This window comes from Myotis davidii, unplaced genomic scaffold (genome assembly GCF_000327345.1).
Source record: "Myotis davidii unplaced genomic scaffold, ASM32734v1 scaffold238, whole genome shotgun sequence".
Taxonomy (NCBI): Eukaryota; Metazoa; Chordata; class Mammalia; order Chiroptera; family Vespertilionidae; genus Myotis; species Myotis davidii.
Window position 1 is genome coordinate 9,916,622 of NW_006293779.1, and position 15,270 is coordinate 9,931,891.

The 15,270-nt window shown below is 40.2% G+C and overlaps 2 protein-coding genes across 4 annotated transcripts in view; both read left to right on the forward strand.

Moving 5' to 3' along the window:
* WDR35 (WD repeat domain 35) overlaps positions 1-12,365 on the forward strand; it is a 41,370-nt gene extending 29,005 nt beyond the window's left edge. For both annotated transcript variants that reach the window (XM_006767552.2, XM_006767553.2), the window contains 10 exons: positions 1,048-1,184; positions 1,731-1,934; positions 2,780-2,926; positions 3,559-3,691; positions 5,930-6,040; positions 6,946-7,110; positions 8,191-8,331; positions 8,952-9,108; positions 10,621-10,861; positions 11,156-12,365. In XM_006767552.2, coding sequence (XP_006767615.1) covers positions 1,048-1,184; positions 1,731-1,934; positions 2,780-2,926; positions 3,559-3,691; positions 5,930-6,040; positions 6,946-7,110; positions 8,191-8,331; positions 8,952-9,108; positions 10,621-10,861; positions 11,156-11,306 — 1,587 coding nt within the window. In that variant the 3' untranslated portion in view covers positions 11,307-12,365. The remainder of the gene's footprint in view (positions 1-1,047; positions 1,185-1,730; positions 1,935-2,779; positions 2,927-3,558; positions 3,692-5,929; positions 6,041-6,945; positions 7,111-8,190; positions 8,332-8,951; positions 9,109-10,620; positions 10,862-11,155) is intronic.
* Positions 12,366-14,790: 2,425 nt separating this feature from the next.
* Positions 14,791-15,270, forward strand: part of TTC32 (tetratricopeptide repeat domain 32) — a 6,718-nt gene continuing 6,238 nt past the window's right edge. Inside the window, exon 1 of one of the 2 annotated variants that reach the window (XM_006767551.2) lies at positions 14,791-15,238. In XM_006767551.2, the coding sequence (XP_006767614.1) occupies positions 15,087-15,238 (152 nt within the window). In that variant the 5' untranslated portion in view covers positions 14,791-15,086. The remainder of the gene's footprint in view (positions 15,239-15,270) is intronic. The other variant, XM_015566407.1, reaches the window with a different exon arrangement.

Sequence of the window (15,270 nt, forward strand, 5' to 3'; positions counted from 1 at the left end):
ATATTACAGTAACTGCAGATGGAACCAGTTCTGGTCTTTGACAAATCTAAACAGGGCCAGGTCTTTACTTGCTGCAGAAGTGCTCTCCGCGGGGAAGAGCCCCATGCTCACAGTGGAGATGATATAATGCCTCACACTTCATCTTTGATGTTTGACACTGACAGCGTTTAAGCTTCACCTCTCACCCTTCACCCTTGCCCTCCTGCCTCGCATCTGTAGGACGTGGGCGGTAGGCAGGTCCTACAAAGAGTTGTCAGCCAGAAAGCAGCGGCGTTAGGATTTGAGCCAGGTCTGTTTGAATCCCAGCCTCATGCTCTTTTCATACTAATTCCTCCTTGGTGCCTGGAGATCCCTGAGAACGTCCCAGCTTCTAGATACAGTGGCTTCGTGGCAGGGTGAGCAGGGGTCCATGCGGCTCAGTTCACGTTTTCAGAGAACTGGTCTCTGGGGAGCCATTGCTGTTGACACCCAGGGCTCTCATTTTCCCATACGCTTCGCTTTTCATTACTTGGAATACGCGGAATGTTGCTGAGTTCATTATAACCACTTGTTTCCTTCCTTTGGCTATTAGCTCTTCCCTGCAAGACAGGCCTTCGTTTTTGTTGTTGTTGTTAGATTACTAAATTACAAAACAAAAGTGGCAATGAACACCAGCTCTTTTTCTTTTGTTTGCCTGCTGCTCAGCTGCACGTGGAGCAACCCTTTCATTGCCCAGGCTTCGAGGGAGGTGAAGGAGGGAGGGGCAGAGGCTTTGGGCCAGAAGTCAGCAGTGCCTCGGGAATAGACCATAGACTGTTTGAGCTGAGGGAAACCCCTGCCTGAGTGTCCCTTCTAGAAAGGGACTCCTACCACTGTCCCCTCCTCCCACAGGCAGCCCGAGAGCCTAGGAGGCATGTTGTCTGGGTAACTCAAAAGACCCACACGGGGGACTTCTTTTGCTTCCAAGTTTTGCCTACACTATGATGCAGTTTCTTGTTAAACTGTAAAAAAGAAACATATACTCCAAAGGCAACTATTTGAATTTTTTTCTTTCCATCTTTACGTTAGAATCCAGAACATCCCAACAAGGATTACATAATTAACTTTGAGATTCGGTCCCTGCGAGATAGCCGAGCATTGATTGAGAAGGTGGGAATTGAAGATGCGTCTCAGTTCATAGAGGACAATCCTCACCCCCGACTTTGGTAGGTAGAAGTAGAACCCTCCCCAAGTGGCTGGTGGGTGTTTTCTTTTAAATTTTTAAATTTTTTAAATTGATTTTCGAGAGGAAGGGAGAGGAGAGAGAGATAGAAACATCAATGATGAGAGAGAATCATTGGTTGGCTGCCCCCTGCACGCCCCCTAATCGGGATTGAGCCCACAGCCCAGGCATGTGCCCTTGACTGGAATCTAACCTGGGACCCGTCAGTCCCCAGGCCAACGTTCTATCCACTGAGCCGAACCGGCTAGGACTGGTGGGTGCTTTTAAACCCTCAGCTCTGGCCCCCCCTCCTGCCAGCCTCCATCGGGATGGCCTTCCCGCTCTCGTTCTTCTTTTTAAGATAAATTCATTTTAGATTTGAAAGACCTGAGAATAGGCATCATATTAAATGAAGTGGGCATAAAGATGTGTGAGAACAATCGCCTCCCACCATGCTTCACTGGAAACCATAGATACGATCACTGAGTTCTGGTGCAAGACTCGTTTATCAGGAATTTGCATAGACTTTTCGGATTCTTTTTTTCTGAAGGCGCCTGCTGGCTGAAGCGGCTCTCCAGAAGCTGGATTTGCACACGGCAGAGCAAGCGTTTGTGCACTGCAAAGACTACCAGGGCATCAAGTTTGTGAAGCGCCTGGGCCACCTGCAGAGCGAGTCCATGAAGCAGGCGGAAGTGGCTGCCTACTTCAGCAGGTTCGAGGAGGCTGAGAAGATGTATCTTGACATGGACAGAAGGTCAGTGCTCAGGGTGCCGGCATCCGGGGCACTGCCAGAGGAAGGAGGACTGTAAAACAGACTAACGGCACCCAACCGTTTCTTTTAGAAAATCATTTCAGTTTGGAGTACAACCTAGATATTCCCCATGCCCCTCACTAATTTATGGCTTGTAATTTGGGGCCGTTTTCTTAGTTTTCACACATATGAATAGCTGGCCCCGGTAGATTTTTTCGCTGGGTAGGAAAAATAATCATGTGAGCACAGTGACTGGGGGTTTTATCATTTATTACACACTTCATTATTTGGGTTTATGCCATTATTTAATTTACTGTTGTCAAGGAGCATGAAATAAAATTCAAACGTATTTAGGGATTGAGTTTTACTCTTTATATTTTACTTTAGATTTATATAAAATAATGTATGAACTTCATTTCAGATCTAAACATTGTCTAATTTTTATTCATATTATTTGTACTTGTGAGAGGCCCTTAATATGACTCAAGCCCTGAAAAGAAAGATAAAGCCAAACGTGTTTTTGTATGTTTGGTTTTTAAATAAACCTGATCATGTCTAAGAAATTGATGAAAAGGAGTGATTATTATTGAAGTCATTATTTTGCTGAGGGAATTGGAAGTCCAGGAAAATAAAAGGAGGCAAATTGTTTCCTTTTCCCTATTCCAGGTTCTCCCCATTGCTTCTTACCTGGTCAGTTAAGTTTCTAAAATGTTTGGAGAATTGCCATGTCTGTCTGTTCATTGCTGTGTATCCTCAGTACCCTAGAATTGGACCTGCACAAAGTAGGCGCTTGAGAAATATTTGTCAAATGAATGAATTAGTAACTGAATGAATGCCTCTGTTGGCAGAGATCTTGCTATTGGCCTCCGGCTGAAGTTGGGAGATTGGTTTAGAGTACTCCAGCTCCTGAAAACTGGGTCTGGTGACGCGGACGACAGCCTCCTTGAGCAAGCCCACAATGCCATCGGAGACTACTTTGCTGACCGACAGAAGTGGTAAGGCACCTGTCTGGACCCACTCGGCCAATCACAGCCTGTGGAACGTAGCTGCCGGCATTCTTACCTAGGAAATGAGGAGCACCCTCCCGGGTCCTCCACTTCAAGTAGCTCTAGGTTCATGTTGGGCATGAGATGCGCCCAGTTGTTAGATAAGCTCTGGAGTTTCCAGACTCAAAAACCTTGAGCTCAACTCCCGGCAGCTCTTCCTGTTTGAGACCACAGTGTGCAATTCTAAGCCATTCTACGATTCATTTCTGAAAAAGTGAAAACAGCATTTTATGTTGGCTTATTTTGTTATTGTAGGTTACTTTCAGCAATCATTGGCTTTTCTTCTTCAGTTTTCATTTTGAGCAGTATGCTTTTCTATTGATGTCAGTGTCTGGAAGCACCACTGTGTATCAGATTAAAACAGTATTAAGACTGTTCAAAGAATGTTGTAACTAAAGCATGCGTCACAGTTTTAGATTCCACCCCCGCCCCCCAATTTCTATGCTTCAAAGACATTTTGTAACTGAAGATGTTGACTAGAATAATCCTAGTAACTCTAATGAAGGAACATTTTTTGGTGAAAGTGCTTTTTATCAGGAGGTTCACATTAGCTTTAAAAGTTTTCCTTTTTTCTCCCATAGGTTGAATGCTGTGCAATATTACGTACAAGGCCAACACCAGGAGCGCTTAGCCGAGTGTTATTACATGTTAGAAGATTGTGAGGGGTTGGAGAATCTTGCCAATTCACTTCCAGAAAACCATAAGTTGCTTCCAGTGGGTATTGTAAATTGAAGTTTTTGAAGTTGTTAGTTTACTTTATAAGGTTTTTATGTTATAGTCCGGACATATCCTCTATGGGAAGGAAAATTTTAATCTATAATCTTAGTTTCTTAGATGTAGAACAATGCTTTTGATTGCTAAAACATTACATCAATATTACAGAATACTTAAAAATGGAGGAAAACCTAGTAACATTCTTTGATTATTGGGTAAACATCTCAGTTTCGTTTAACGTGATCACAGTTCTGCGTAGTTTTACCCATTTTATAAAATTGCTTATAAAACTTAGCTGAACCAGGACAGATTTACAGATGAAATGATATGTGGTCAGATATTTGCTTTGAATAGTCCAGGCCATGTCTGGTGCTTAGTATGTGTATGTTTGAAATTTGCTGCAACAAGAGTTAAAAAAGAGAGCTTGACTTTTTAAAATTTCAACAATAAAATATTTAGTGTTAAAAAAGAGAAACTACAAGTTTTCTGGAGCTTTGTCCTTTTGAAGCAGCTTTACTTGTCGGATGATGGTAATGAGTTTGTATTTGACTTGCTTTATCCAAAATGTAAACCACTGAGCGGTGTAACACCCACAGAGTTAGCAGCTCCCAACTGCAGGGTCTGCACCCCAACCAGCTGTGAGCTCTGCCACAAAAATGTTGTCTCTTAACTAACAGGTGAGCATAGAGTTCTGAGAAGCCCGTTTTCTGTGTTGTGAATTAGAGCAGTTATCCCGGTGGCAGTGGCATTTCACACCCTTCCTTGTCGTCCTGTGTGTTTTCTGGAAGGGAAAGAAATGGAAATTACCTGTGACCGGGGGTAACAACAGCGTAGCCCACGTGGCTGTTGTCTGTTCATGTGTCTAATGACGCAGAAAAAAGTCTTGCTGTGGAGTATCCAGAATAGTAATGTTACTAAGTCAATACTAAGTAATTATAGCTATAGTAACACTTAAACAACTAAAATAATTAAGAACTTAAAATAGTACTACACATTTCAAATCAAGTTTTGAAGCAGTTTTTAGTAATATGGTAAATTGTACATAATATTTAAGTGGGAAAGGCAGGATACAAAGCCTTATACTAGTTCAGGGTTTGGCAAAGTAGGTTTACAGTTGTCTGTATGGAAAATAATACAAATTAATAATGTTTAGTAATTACTAATCTATAATAATAAAAGTGTAATATGCTAATTAGACCGGACGACCTTCCGGACAAAGCCGGAGTTTTGAGGGGAGCCGGGGTCCTGGGTGCCAGAGGGAAGCCAGTGCTGGCAGCTGGGGGAAGGAAGGCCTACTCTTGCACGAATTTCGTGCATTGGGCCTCTAGTTACTAAATAATGACACAAGAATAAACTCTGTGTTTCACATACTCACAACTGTAGACCTACTATTGCCCCACCCTGTATGGTATGATTACAATACATGCACCACCTCATATACACACATGTATTCAGAGGACAAAGATGTTAGGAATTTCCATCAGACTGTTGAGAACGGTCTCCTGTGGTTAATAGATTATGAGTGACCACATTTTTGTGTTTTAAAATTTTTTAACCATAAGAATGTATTAGTTTATAATCAGAAAATATAAGCATTACTTTTTAAAAGATAGTTGGTACAAAATATACTTTTATATTTCTCAAAATATTTTAAAAGTAGGAGTGGGGAGAGAACAACTCTGGCCAAATAGATTCAGAAAGAAAAGAAAATATTCTGGAAATGGGTGTGATGTTTTTGTGTGGTTTCTCTCCTGCCACTGCCCTCCGAGGGAGCTGTTTCGGGTCCAGTGTCCTGACCTGATGAATGGCCAGCCTGTTGGGGCATTCTTTATAGGGATATTGGGGACTCTGTGAATGAGAGTTCCCGTAAGCCTCAAATTAACAGTTACCTTTGATGACACCATATGCCTAAAGGCGTTGCTTACCACGAGTGTGGCGTTTGCTTTAGAGGTTGGTGTGTCTGTAAACTAGCTTCTAACCTGAGGAAGAAAAGAGTCACTGTCTTCAGGTCCTGGTTAAAACTCAGATCCCGGTGGGAGCCGGGGAGCACGGGTTTATAGAGGGTGATGGTTAGCATCCGTGCTGGTTGGTGGCCTCTGTCCCTCTGTCTGTTTAAATGCAAAATTACTGTAACCACCAGTCCATTTAATACGCACATGTTCCCAGGGAGTCTTGTAAGTTCAAGTAGAAGTGATTTCCTTGGTCTGTGACATCTGATAGTATTGTTTGTCCTTACAGGAAATAGCACAAATGTTTGTGAGAGTTGGAATGTGTGAGCAAGCAGTGACTGCGTTTTTGAAATGTAATCAACCAAAGGCAGCAGTAGATACCTGTGTGCATCTCAACCAAGTAAGGAACTGGAAGTTAAGTGACCGTGGTCGTCCTTTAGAAACTGTGGCCAACATAAGGGTTGGAGAGCTTGGGATGAAAGTAGTGACAGGAGACAGGACGTCTCTGACTTAGTTGGGGACTGAGAAAAGGCTGGCCTTCCCTCACCTCTTCAAGCGCCACCATTAAGGCTGAGGCAATCAAAACTAGCTCAGTATGGGAACAGGAAGTAAACCTGCGCTTTAGTCTGGCAGGTTTTTATCTGGAAGCAATTTCATAATTTTCTGCATTTTATTAGGATTGGGTTTTGTTTCCATAGAAGGACCAGGTAATGATTATTGCAAGAGGAAAGGATTGAGTTACTTTCTTAATATTTCTTTGGCAAATCTATATTCTTTTGCCTTTAAAGAAAATGTATACTTGATACTTTAAAGAGCTGGAACTTAACTAAAATTGAAGTACAGAATTGTTGTTGACATTGTTCACTGTCGCTGCATTCTTTTAAGTATTTTCCCAAAGTATTTTATTAAGCTTCATTTGCTTTATAAAAAATATCTTTCAAATGCTATAGCTGATAGGATATTTTCTTAACTGAAATTGTGTATTTTGATTTCTATACACATCTTTTTCTCTCTCATAGTTTGAGCAGAGTTAGAATTTTAAGATTAATGTGATTATCCACTTTGAAGCTTTCCTTTTCGGATGTACTTCTTAAGCAAAGCAAAGTCTTAGATCATGTCATCATTTTGATGCATGTTTTACTTGTAAAACTTATAATTGCTTTTAAGTGATTTAAAAACATATACCATTTTAATTTTATTTTTAATACAGCATTATTATTATAAACTTAAAGACTTATTGTGTGAAGTCTGTGATATGTGACTATAAGTGCTTAGGTAACTGAACGGTATATTTTTTTCTCCTAGTGGAACAAAGCTGTTGAATTGGCTAAAAATCATAATATGAAAGAAATTGGATCTCTGTTAGCGAGGTATGCAGCTCACTTACTGGAAAAGAATAAAACTCTTGAAGCCATAGAACTCTATCGGAAAGCCAATTACTTTTATGATGCTGCTAAATTGATGTTTAAGGTATGTAATATTGTTGGTATTTGGTTTGTTCTAGTTACCAGTGTTTTCTTAGATGTTAAAGAACACATTTTCGAATTTGTTTGGAAACAAATATTTGTTGTAGCAAAATACCTCTGGTTTTACCACTACTATAACAATGTGTTATCTTATTATTATTATCTTTATTTATTAATATTAGCATCTTATTGCTACCTAAACAATTATGTGTTTATTTAATACTGACATTAAAGAATTATAGGATTTTTAGGGACCACAAAGTACAATTTCCCTTAACTGGGAATTAAGTCCTGTTGACAATAGAATTTTTGGTCCCTTAAAATGCACACGTCTGCAAGACATTACACTTTTCATAATATACATTTGGCAGGAAGGTGACTAGTACAGTATGACTGTATGCACATTTTACATTCTATTCTTTTCATATTTGCTTTAATGAAAAAAATGAAAAACTTCCCTCAGAATTGTTTAAATAAAAATTTCTGAAAGATATACCTACCATGTTAAAGCCATTTAATTTCTGTGTACTTAGAACATTATTTAAAAAATTTCTTTGTGCCCTCGCTGGTTTGGCTCTGGATAGAACATTGGCCTGTGGATTGAAAGGTCACGGGTTTGATTCCGGTCAAGGGCACATACCCTGGTTGCGGGCTTGATCCCTAGTAGGGGGCGTGCAGGAGGAAGGCGATGAATGAGTCTCTCATCATTTTTGTTTCTATCTCTCTCTCTCCCTTTCCCTTCCTCTATGAAATCAATAAACATATATTAATAAAGAAAAAGAAAAAAATCTGTTATGGAAAATACTACCCATTCCTTGAATGCTTTCTTCATTCTGACTTGACATCTGTTATTTTCTAAGAATCTTCTAAGTTATAACTTCAAGGGTTAAATACTAAGAAGGAACTAAGTACTTATCAGTATGAAGGAAAAGAAAGTGTGTTTAAAAATATTTAAAATGAGGGATATTTATATTCCATCCTACTGACTTTGCTCCTTTTTTAAGAGAATTAAATTTAGAGGTGATTATATCTGTACAAATATAGATTGAGCAGTATCTTCCCCCAATTCTTTAAATGCTTAAAGATTGCTGATGAAGAAGCGAAGAAAAGAACTAAACCTTTGTGTGTCAAGAAGCTGTATGTACTGTCAGCCTTATTGATAGAGCAGTACCACGAGCAGGTGAAAAACGCTCAGCGAGGAAAAGTTAAAGGAAAGAGTTCGGAGGTAAGTAGACCCTTATATAACTCATCCGAAGTGTTTAAAGAAAAAACAATCAAACTTCTCTTTTTGGACAGGCTGTTTAATTTGCCTATTTGCATTTATTTCCTTAAATGATATGAGGAAAGGAATGACTGATAGGGAATTAGTACTCAAATGTTAGAAATCTTTACTTGGAAATATTGAAAACTATTTTTACTATAAGACTAATCTACAGTCTGCTTTAATTCCTTACTTAGAAAATCCTTTCTAATCTGTGAGTCCTAAAAATTTTCTAGGTTATGTATATTATTTTAATATGCAAATGAACCTCTTATTAAAGTTGAATCAATACTGTTTTAAAATTTGATCCATCCTTTCACAATGTATATGTATAGCAAGTCACCACAATGTATACTTTAGCTATCTTATATTTATTTAAATTATACCTCGGTAAAGCTGAAGAAAATTTGATCGCACCAGTTTGCTAAAACATGAATTATAATGAAGAAATTAAGTCTGCAGTGACAGTTTTGTAGTGATAAATCTGCTAATTTAGAGATTGGAATGTAGCAACTTCAGAAGTTATCTTCTGGGCGGGGCCGTGGTTGAGGCTGTGCTGAGGGAATCCAGTGCTTCACTTGCAGGCCACTTCGGCGCTGGCTGGTTTGCTGGAGGAAGAGGTGCTGTCCACAACCAGTCGGCTCACAGATAACGCCTGGCGGGGCGCGGAGGCCTACCACTTCTTCATCCTGGCGCAGAGGCAGCTCTATGAGGGCTATGCGGACAGCGCACTGAAGACAGGTGGGCCTGGTCCCTAAGGGGCGGGGTCTAAAATTCTAAGCTGAATAGGAAGGGCCTTATAGTAATTTCAATAACACCTTTTTTCCGATGGATTTATTTTCATATGTTTGAGATTTGCTATCTATAATGTGTTTGTGCATTCCCCTTTTTGACATTCTTATTATTTTTTAATACATAGAAAGTAATATGTACGATTCACAGAAAAACAAGAAGTTTGAGATAAGCAAAAAAGAACATTTGTAGCATTAACTATTCTATTCAGCCAAAGAAAACACTTAATTGCCATGTCCTTTTGTATGTGTGTATATACATATTATATAAATATTTATATATTCATAATCTATCATCTATATAATAAAATATATTACATAAAATAAATATATTTAAGTAAGTAAATTTGTTTTTCTACAATATTGGGAGTATAGCAGATCATACTTTTGTGTACTTTTTAAAAACTAATATGTTGTAAAATATTTTTATAATAGTAGATAGATTTCTATAGCATTTAAATTTTTAAAATAAAAATGACACTTATATAACAATTTCAACTAAAACAAAAAAATTCAAAGAAAAAAGTAAAATTTTATAACTCACAAATAGTCATTTCCAACATTTGGGTGAACTTCCTTTTTGACATTTTTTAAAATATATTTTTTTATTGATTTCAGAGAGGAAGGGAAAAGGAGAGAGAGATAGAAAATCAATGATGAAAGAGAATCATTGATCAGCTGCCTCCTGGATGCCCCCACTGGGCATCGAGCCCGCAACCCAGGCATGTGCCCTTGACTGGAATTGAACCCAGGACCCTTCAGTCCACAGGCTGAGGCTCTATTCACTGAGCCAAACCAGCTAGGGCCCTTTTCAACATTTTTCCTTACCCCTAAAGTTGCTGTTTGTATACAGTTTTACTGAAAAAAAATATCAATACAATATATGTTGTTCAGGGGCTTGCTTTCTACCTTCAACAGTATATTGCAGTTATCTTTCCATGTTGGTGAAGAGGGCTGTGTGACTATTTTTAGTAGTTGTGTAACATGCCATTGTATTTATGTACTGTAATGTATATATTATTTACATGCAGTATGATATATTAATTTCAAAAGAGCATAGGTATGAGAATTTTCTTATAAACCAGGACACATGAATGACTGAACCATAGTGCTTTCAGATGGGCCACGACAGTACTGTAGAATGTCCCCTCCACCCGGCCTCCCTGTAGCATCTTGGTTGGGCCACTGTGAAGTCACCAGGCTGCTGCTCCTATCATCACCAGCACATCACACCCTCACAGATCATCAGTCTCTATTTCCAGGACCGGAGCTGCCAGCTGGCATTCCGGACCCTGGAGATCACTTAGTGTGCTTCTTCCGGCCAGTGCTCCGACCTCCCACCATTGTTTCCTTTCACTGTGCTGAAGCTCATGTCGGGTAAACTAAGACAGCGCAGCACAGATTCTTTCCCAGGCGCGATCAGAATTGCTTTGCAAAGTCCACATTGTTCTTTCTTCCCCAGCTCTTCACCTGCGAGACTATGAAGACATTATCCCCGCCGTGGAGATCTACTCTCTGCTGGCGCTCTGCGCTTGTGCCTGTGAAGCCTTTGGGACTTGTTCCAAAGCTTTTATTAAACTCGAATCGTTGGAGAGCCTCAGTCCCGAGCAGAAACAGCAATATGAAGACCTTGCCATCGAGATCTTCACCAAACATACGCCAAAAGACAATAGAAAATCGGAATTGGACAACCTTCTTAAAGGGTAAGGCTAGTTCTAATTAGTAAGTGTCATTCTCCCTTTTTAGAAGTTTGGATTTCTGTATGTATAATAGTGTGATATAGTAGTTAAGGCACTAAGTTTTGAAGCAGGTTACCTTAACATTATACCCTATATTATTTAGTCTTAGAAGTATATTAATGCTTTATTTTCTCATTGTAAGAAAAGTTTTTAAGTTTACCTTGAAATATTTTTTATTCTTGTTTTTAAATGTAATAAAGTTGTAAGTAATTAGAAGCTTTGAAGTGTAATGATTTGTTCTTCCTCTTATGTTCACAGAGGGAAAGGGAAACTGCCAACATGCGTTGCCACCGGCAGCCCCATCACCGAGTACCAGTTCTGGATGTGCAGTGTGTGCAAGCACTGCGTGCTGGCTCAGGAGATCAGTAACTACAACTTCTGTCCCTTATGCCACAGCTCAGTGGCATAAAGGAGCGACAAGTCGTGTGTAACTGTAAACATGGTAGCATATGTGCATAGCTATCACTGTGTACATAATAAGGTCGGCTTCCAGACACTTTATATGAAAATCAGCATCTTTATTTCATAGTTGTATTTTGACATAAAATTATATATAAATTACGCATATATATATATTATATACACATGTACATATTATGTATATAATTTTGTGTTAAACTATGACTATGAAATAATGATGCTGATTTTCATATGAAACGTATGGAAGTCAACCTTATTTCATGTCAATCTATCTATCTTGTGGTTGGTTACATGATACTGTGGAAATATTCTGAATAAGAAATTTTTTTCTCATAGTGTCAAGATTACTAAGTCACTGAAAAGTCTTGGCGAGGGCATAAAGGCAACATGAGAACGGGCAAAGTTGTACCAGAGGAGGTTAAACAATTTGCTTCCAGCCCCAAATCAGCTATTGACTCCTCACGCCTTTCCTAACACATCTGTTGGGAACTCTCTTTCGGGCCTTCTCATTTGCTACTAGTTCAACCATGCCTGAGTGCTAGAATCTTTCCTCCAGTTAATTATTTCAGATAGAGCCTGAGTGGCTGTCCCTACTTCCTGTTCAGTTTAATATAGAAACCAAAATCTCTAAATAACCTCTTGTAGACTTAATTATGTTGTTTGGGATTTATAGCTGTGAAAGGTTTAGTGATCGGCCATGTTTTGGGGACCTTGTTTGTCTTGAAAGTGGTAGGTACTAGAGGAAGGCCCACAGCATGAGTTGACCCAACTGGTTTTATTCAACATGAAGGATTTTTTCAGGATAACAACAACAAACTCTCCCATGGTGAAAGGGGCACAGGGAACAAAATTGTCTATATATGAAAAATACTTGGAGAGAAGTTGGATAGAGGTAGTATATTAAAGATAGTATAGGAAACAGTTATGTTCTGTTCTTGTAATAAGTCCCTTTAAGTAATGCTTTATCATATAACTTGGTCTGAACTATGTGAAGTTTTAAAGTCGCATGGTAAGCCAAAGTACTGAGATGACAGAACCTACTGATAAAGCTAAACAAGTAGGCACTGTGCCCAAAAGCAACATAGCATTGTTGACCCGCCAGCTGTCCTGCACAAATATGACTGTATTAGACATTTTTTCTAAAGTACACTTTGAAATTATATTTTTGTATTTCAGGGGCTGATATCTTTGGGTTTATGTGGCATTAAGTGAAATAATATGAAAATAATAAATATTAAAGTAAAAAAAAATGAGTTATCTTAAGTTTCCTTTATCTAGAACTTAGGGATAACATGGTATTTGTTAGTTTAAATATTTTCGTGGGGGTTGGTTAGGAGGCTGTTGGGCTGCAGAGTGGATAAGAGAAGAAAGGGTCTGGAGGCATAATGCATGTATAATATCGCTTTTGCTACCAAACAGGAGAAACTATGACCACTGCCACCTATTAGGGTACTAGGCAAATGTCAGGTGACTGGAGGTTAGAGCGCAGTACTCCTTGGAGGCCACACACTCCTTAGAAATGGGGGCGAGGGGAAAATTATGTTACTAGACTTTTAAGAGAAAATCAGGAGTATTTAATTTGATGATATAGCTCCAAGATATTACTACTGAGTTTCTAAAATGCAAATAGCAATATTATGCTGCCCCCTTCTGTGTATTCTTATTATTTTCTCAATTCATTTTAAAAATAATCACTATACTATTTAAAATTGACAAGTGCTGGTGAGGATATGGAGCAGTTGAAACCCTTATATGTTGCTGGTGGAAATGCAAAACAGTACACCAACTTCGGAAAAGTTGAGTTTTAGATGTGCTTCATATATATTATGGAAATACATGTTTACCTGTGTGTATATGTATGAATATGTGTGTGTTGTTTTTAAAAAATTATTTCATTTTTTGCTGCTCCAGTTAACAAAATGGAAGTTTTATTGAGGCCCCAGGGCCCGGGGGCTCAGGTAGGCGGCCACCCTGTAGGGAAGGAGGAGCCTGATTTGACTTTGTGGGGCACAGGTTGTTGGTGTGGCCACACTTCCTGTGGCAGTTGACAGCATGGGGCTGCAGCAAGCATACCACTGTCAGCAGATCATCTTGTTTTAGTTGTATCTCTGAGTGAGCTGGCAGAGGGAAGCCTTGATGATGCCACTCTGCAGGCCAAGTACCCATGTAGGTGGACTCTATGGAAGACGGGCATGAGTTGGAGGGATAGCCACTGAACCTGGCCCCAGCACCTGTCATAGGGCACGACCCTTTAGTGTCCTGTAGACCAGAGCTTCTCGTGTGATGGGGACGCCATGTCAGAATCCCGAGTGTGTTCTATGAGCAGGTGGACACGCCAGCCAGCCTGCCCCCCAGAATCTCCATCTCTGCATCCCCCACTCCTATCAGATACATGATTCGAGACATTTTCTCCCTTCTCGGGGTTGTCTTTTTACTCTGTTGATAGCCTTTTTATTGTACAAAAGTTTCTAATTTCCATGAAGTCCAATTTATTTTTCCTTTTGTTGTCTGTGCCACTGGTGTCACATCCGAGGTTTTTAGTCGTTTTCATCTAAGAATTTTGTATTTTCAGCTCCTATATTTAGGGCTTTAATTCATCTTGAGTTAATTTTTAAATATGGTGTTAGGTTAGGATCCAACTGCATTCTTTTGCATGCAGATACTCAGTTTTCCCAGCACCATTTATTGAGAAGACTGCTGTATGCCAGTGCCACCCTATTTTGATCACTGTAGTAGCTTTGTAGTAAGATTTTAAGTCAGGAAGCATGAGTCCTTCAACTTTGTTCTTTTTCAAGATTGTTTTGGCTACGTGGGATCCCCTGAAATTCCATATGGATTTAGAATGGATTTTTCTATTTCTGTAAAAGCATCTTTGGAGTTTTGAGGGATTCCAGTGAATCTGTGATGGCATATTTACTTGTAAAATATAGTTTTACAATCCATGAACACGGGAAGTCTTTCTATTTATGTCTTTACTTTCTGCAACGTTTCATTGTAGAAGTCTTTTACCTCCTTGGTTAATTCCTAAGTATTTTATTCTTTTTGATGTGATTGCACATGGAATTTTTTTTTAAATTTCCTCTGGATTGTTCATTTTACGTAATTTTTACTTGAATTAAACATACTTAAATTTCTATATGGGTTTCCTTTTGGCATAAAATGTCAAGGAATGTAAAGTAACATCATAGACCACAGACCGTCGACACGGAATTACTATTTCATTAATCTTTATACTATTCCCAAGGTTCAAAAGGGTTGGAAGTTTACAGTCTATGGTCTTGGAGCTAATAAACAGTTTGAATTGGGACGCTGGACCATGGGACAACTGAGTGGGATTCCACAGAGTCTCGGGGTTAAACAGAGGCTGCTCAGAACAGGGGTGTCGTGCTCGGGTAGACGCTGAAACCCGATAGGTGTTGCACTTCCCCATTCATAAAACAACCGAGGTCTCTTCCGCTTCCGGCATGCCCTGCCCCCACGCCCCCCCATTGTAACAAAGGGCAAGCTGCTCGCAGCATTGGGCCACGGGGTTGGGAGCCAGTTCGATCTATCACTTTCCTGGGGACCGAGGCCGGCAGGACTAACAGTAACGAAGGACCTGCCCTTCCCAGGGCCGGTCCCAGCTCTCCCGGCAGCCTGCGCGCTCCGCCCGCGAGGCGCTGTCACCCGGGCTAGCGCGGAGGGTAAACTCCGGGTCCGGAAGTGGCTTTGCGGTTCCGCCCCTGAAATCAGCCCTCTTTCCACCTCGAAGACCAGACCTCCGACCGCGATGTCAGGGCCGCAGGGGCAGGGAAGCCGCGCAACCCTAGGCCTCGCCCAGGCCCACTTCGAGAAGGGCGAGTATGCGGAGGCCGAGGCGCTGTACTCCGCTTACATTCGCCAGTGCGCCTGCGCAGCTTCCGCGGGAGCGCCGCCCGGGAGGTAACTATCGCGAGACGTGGGGCCGGCGGCGT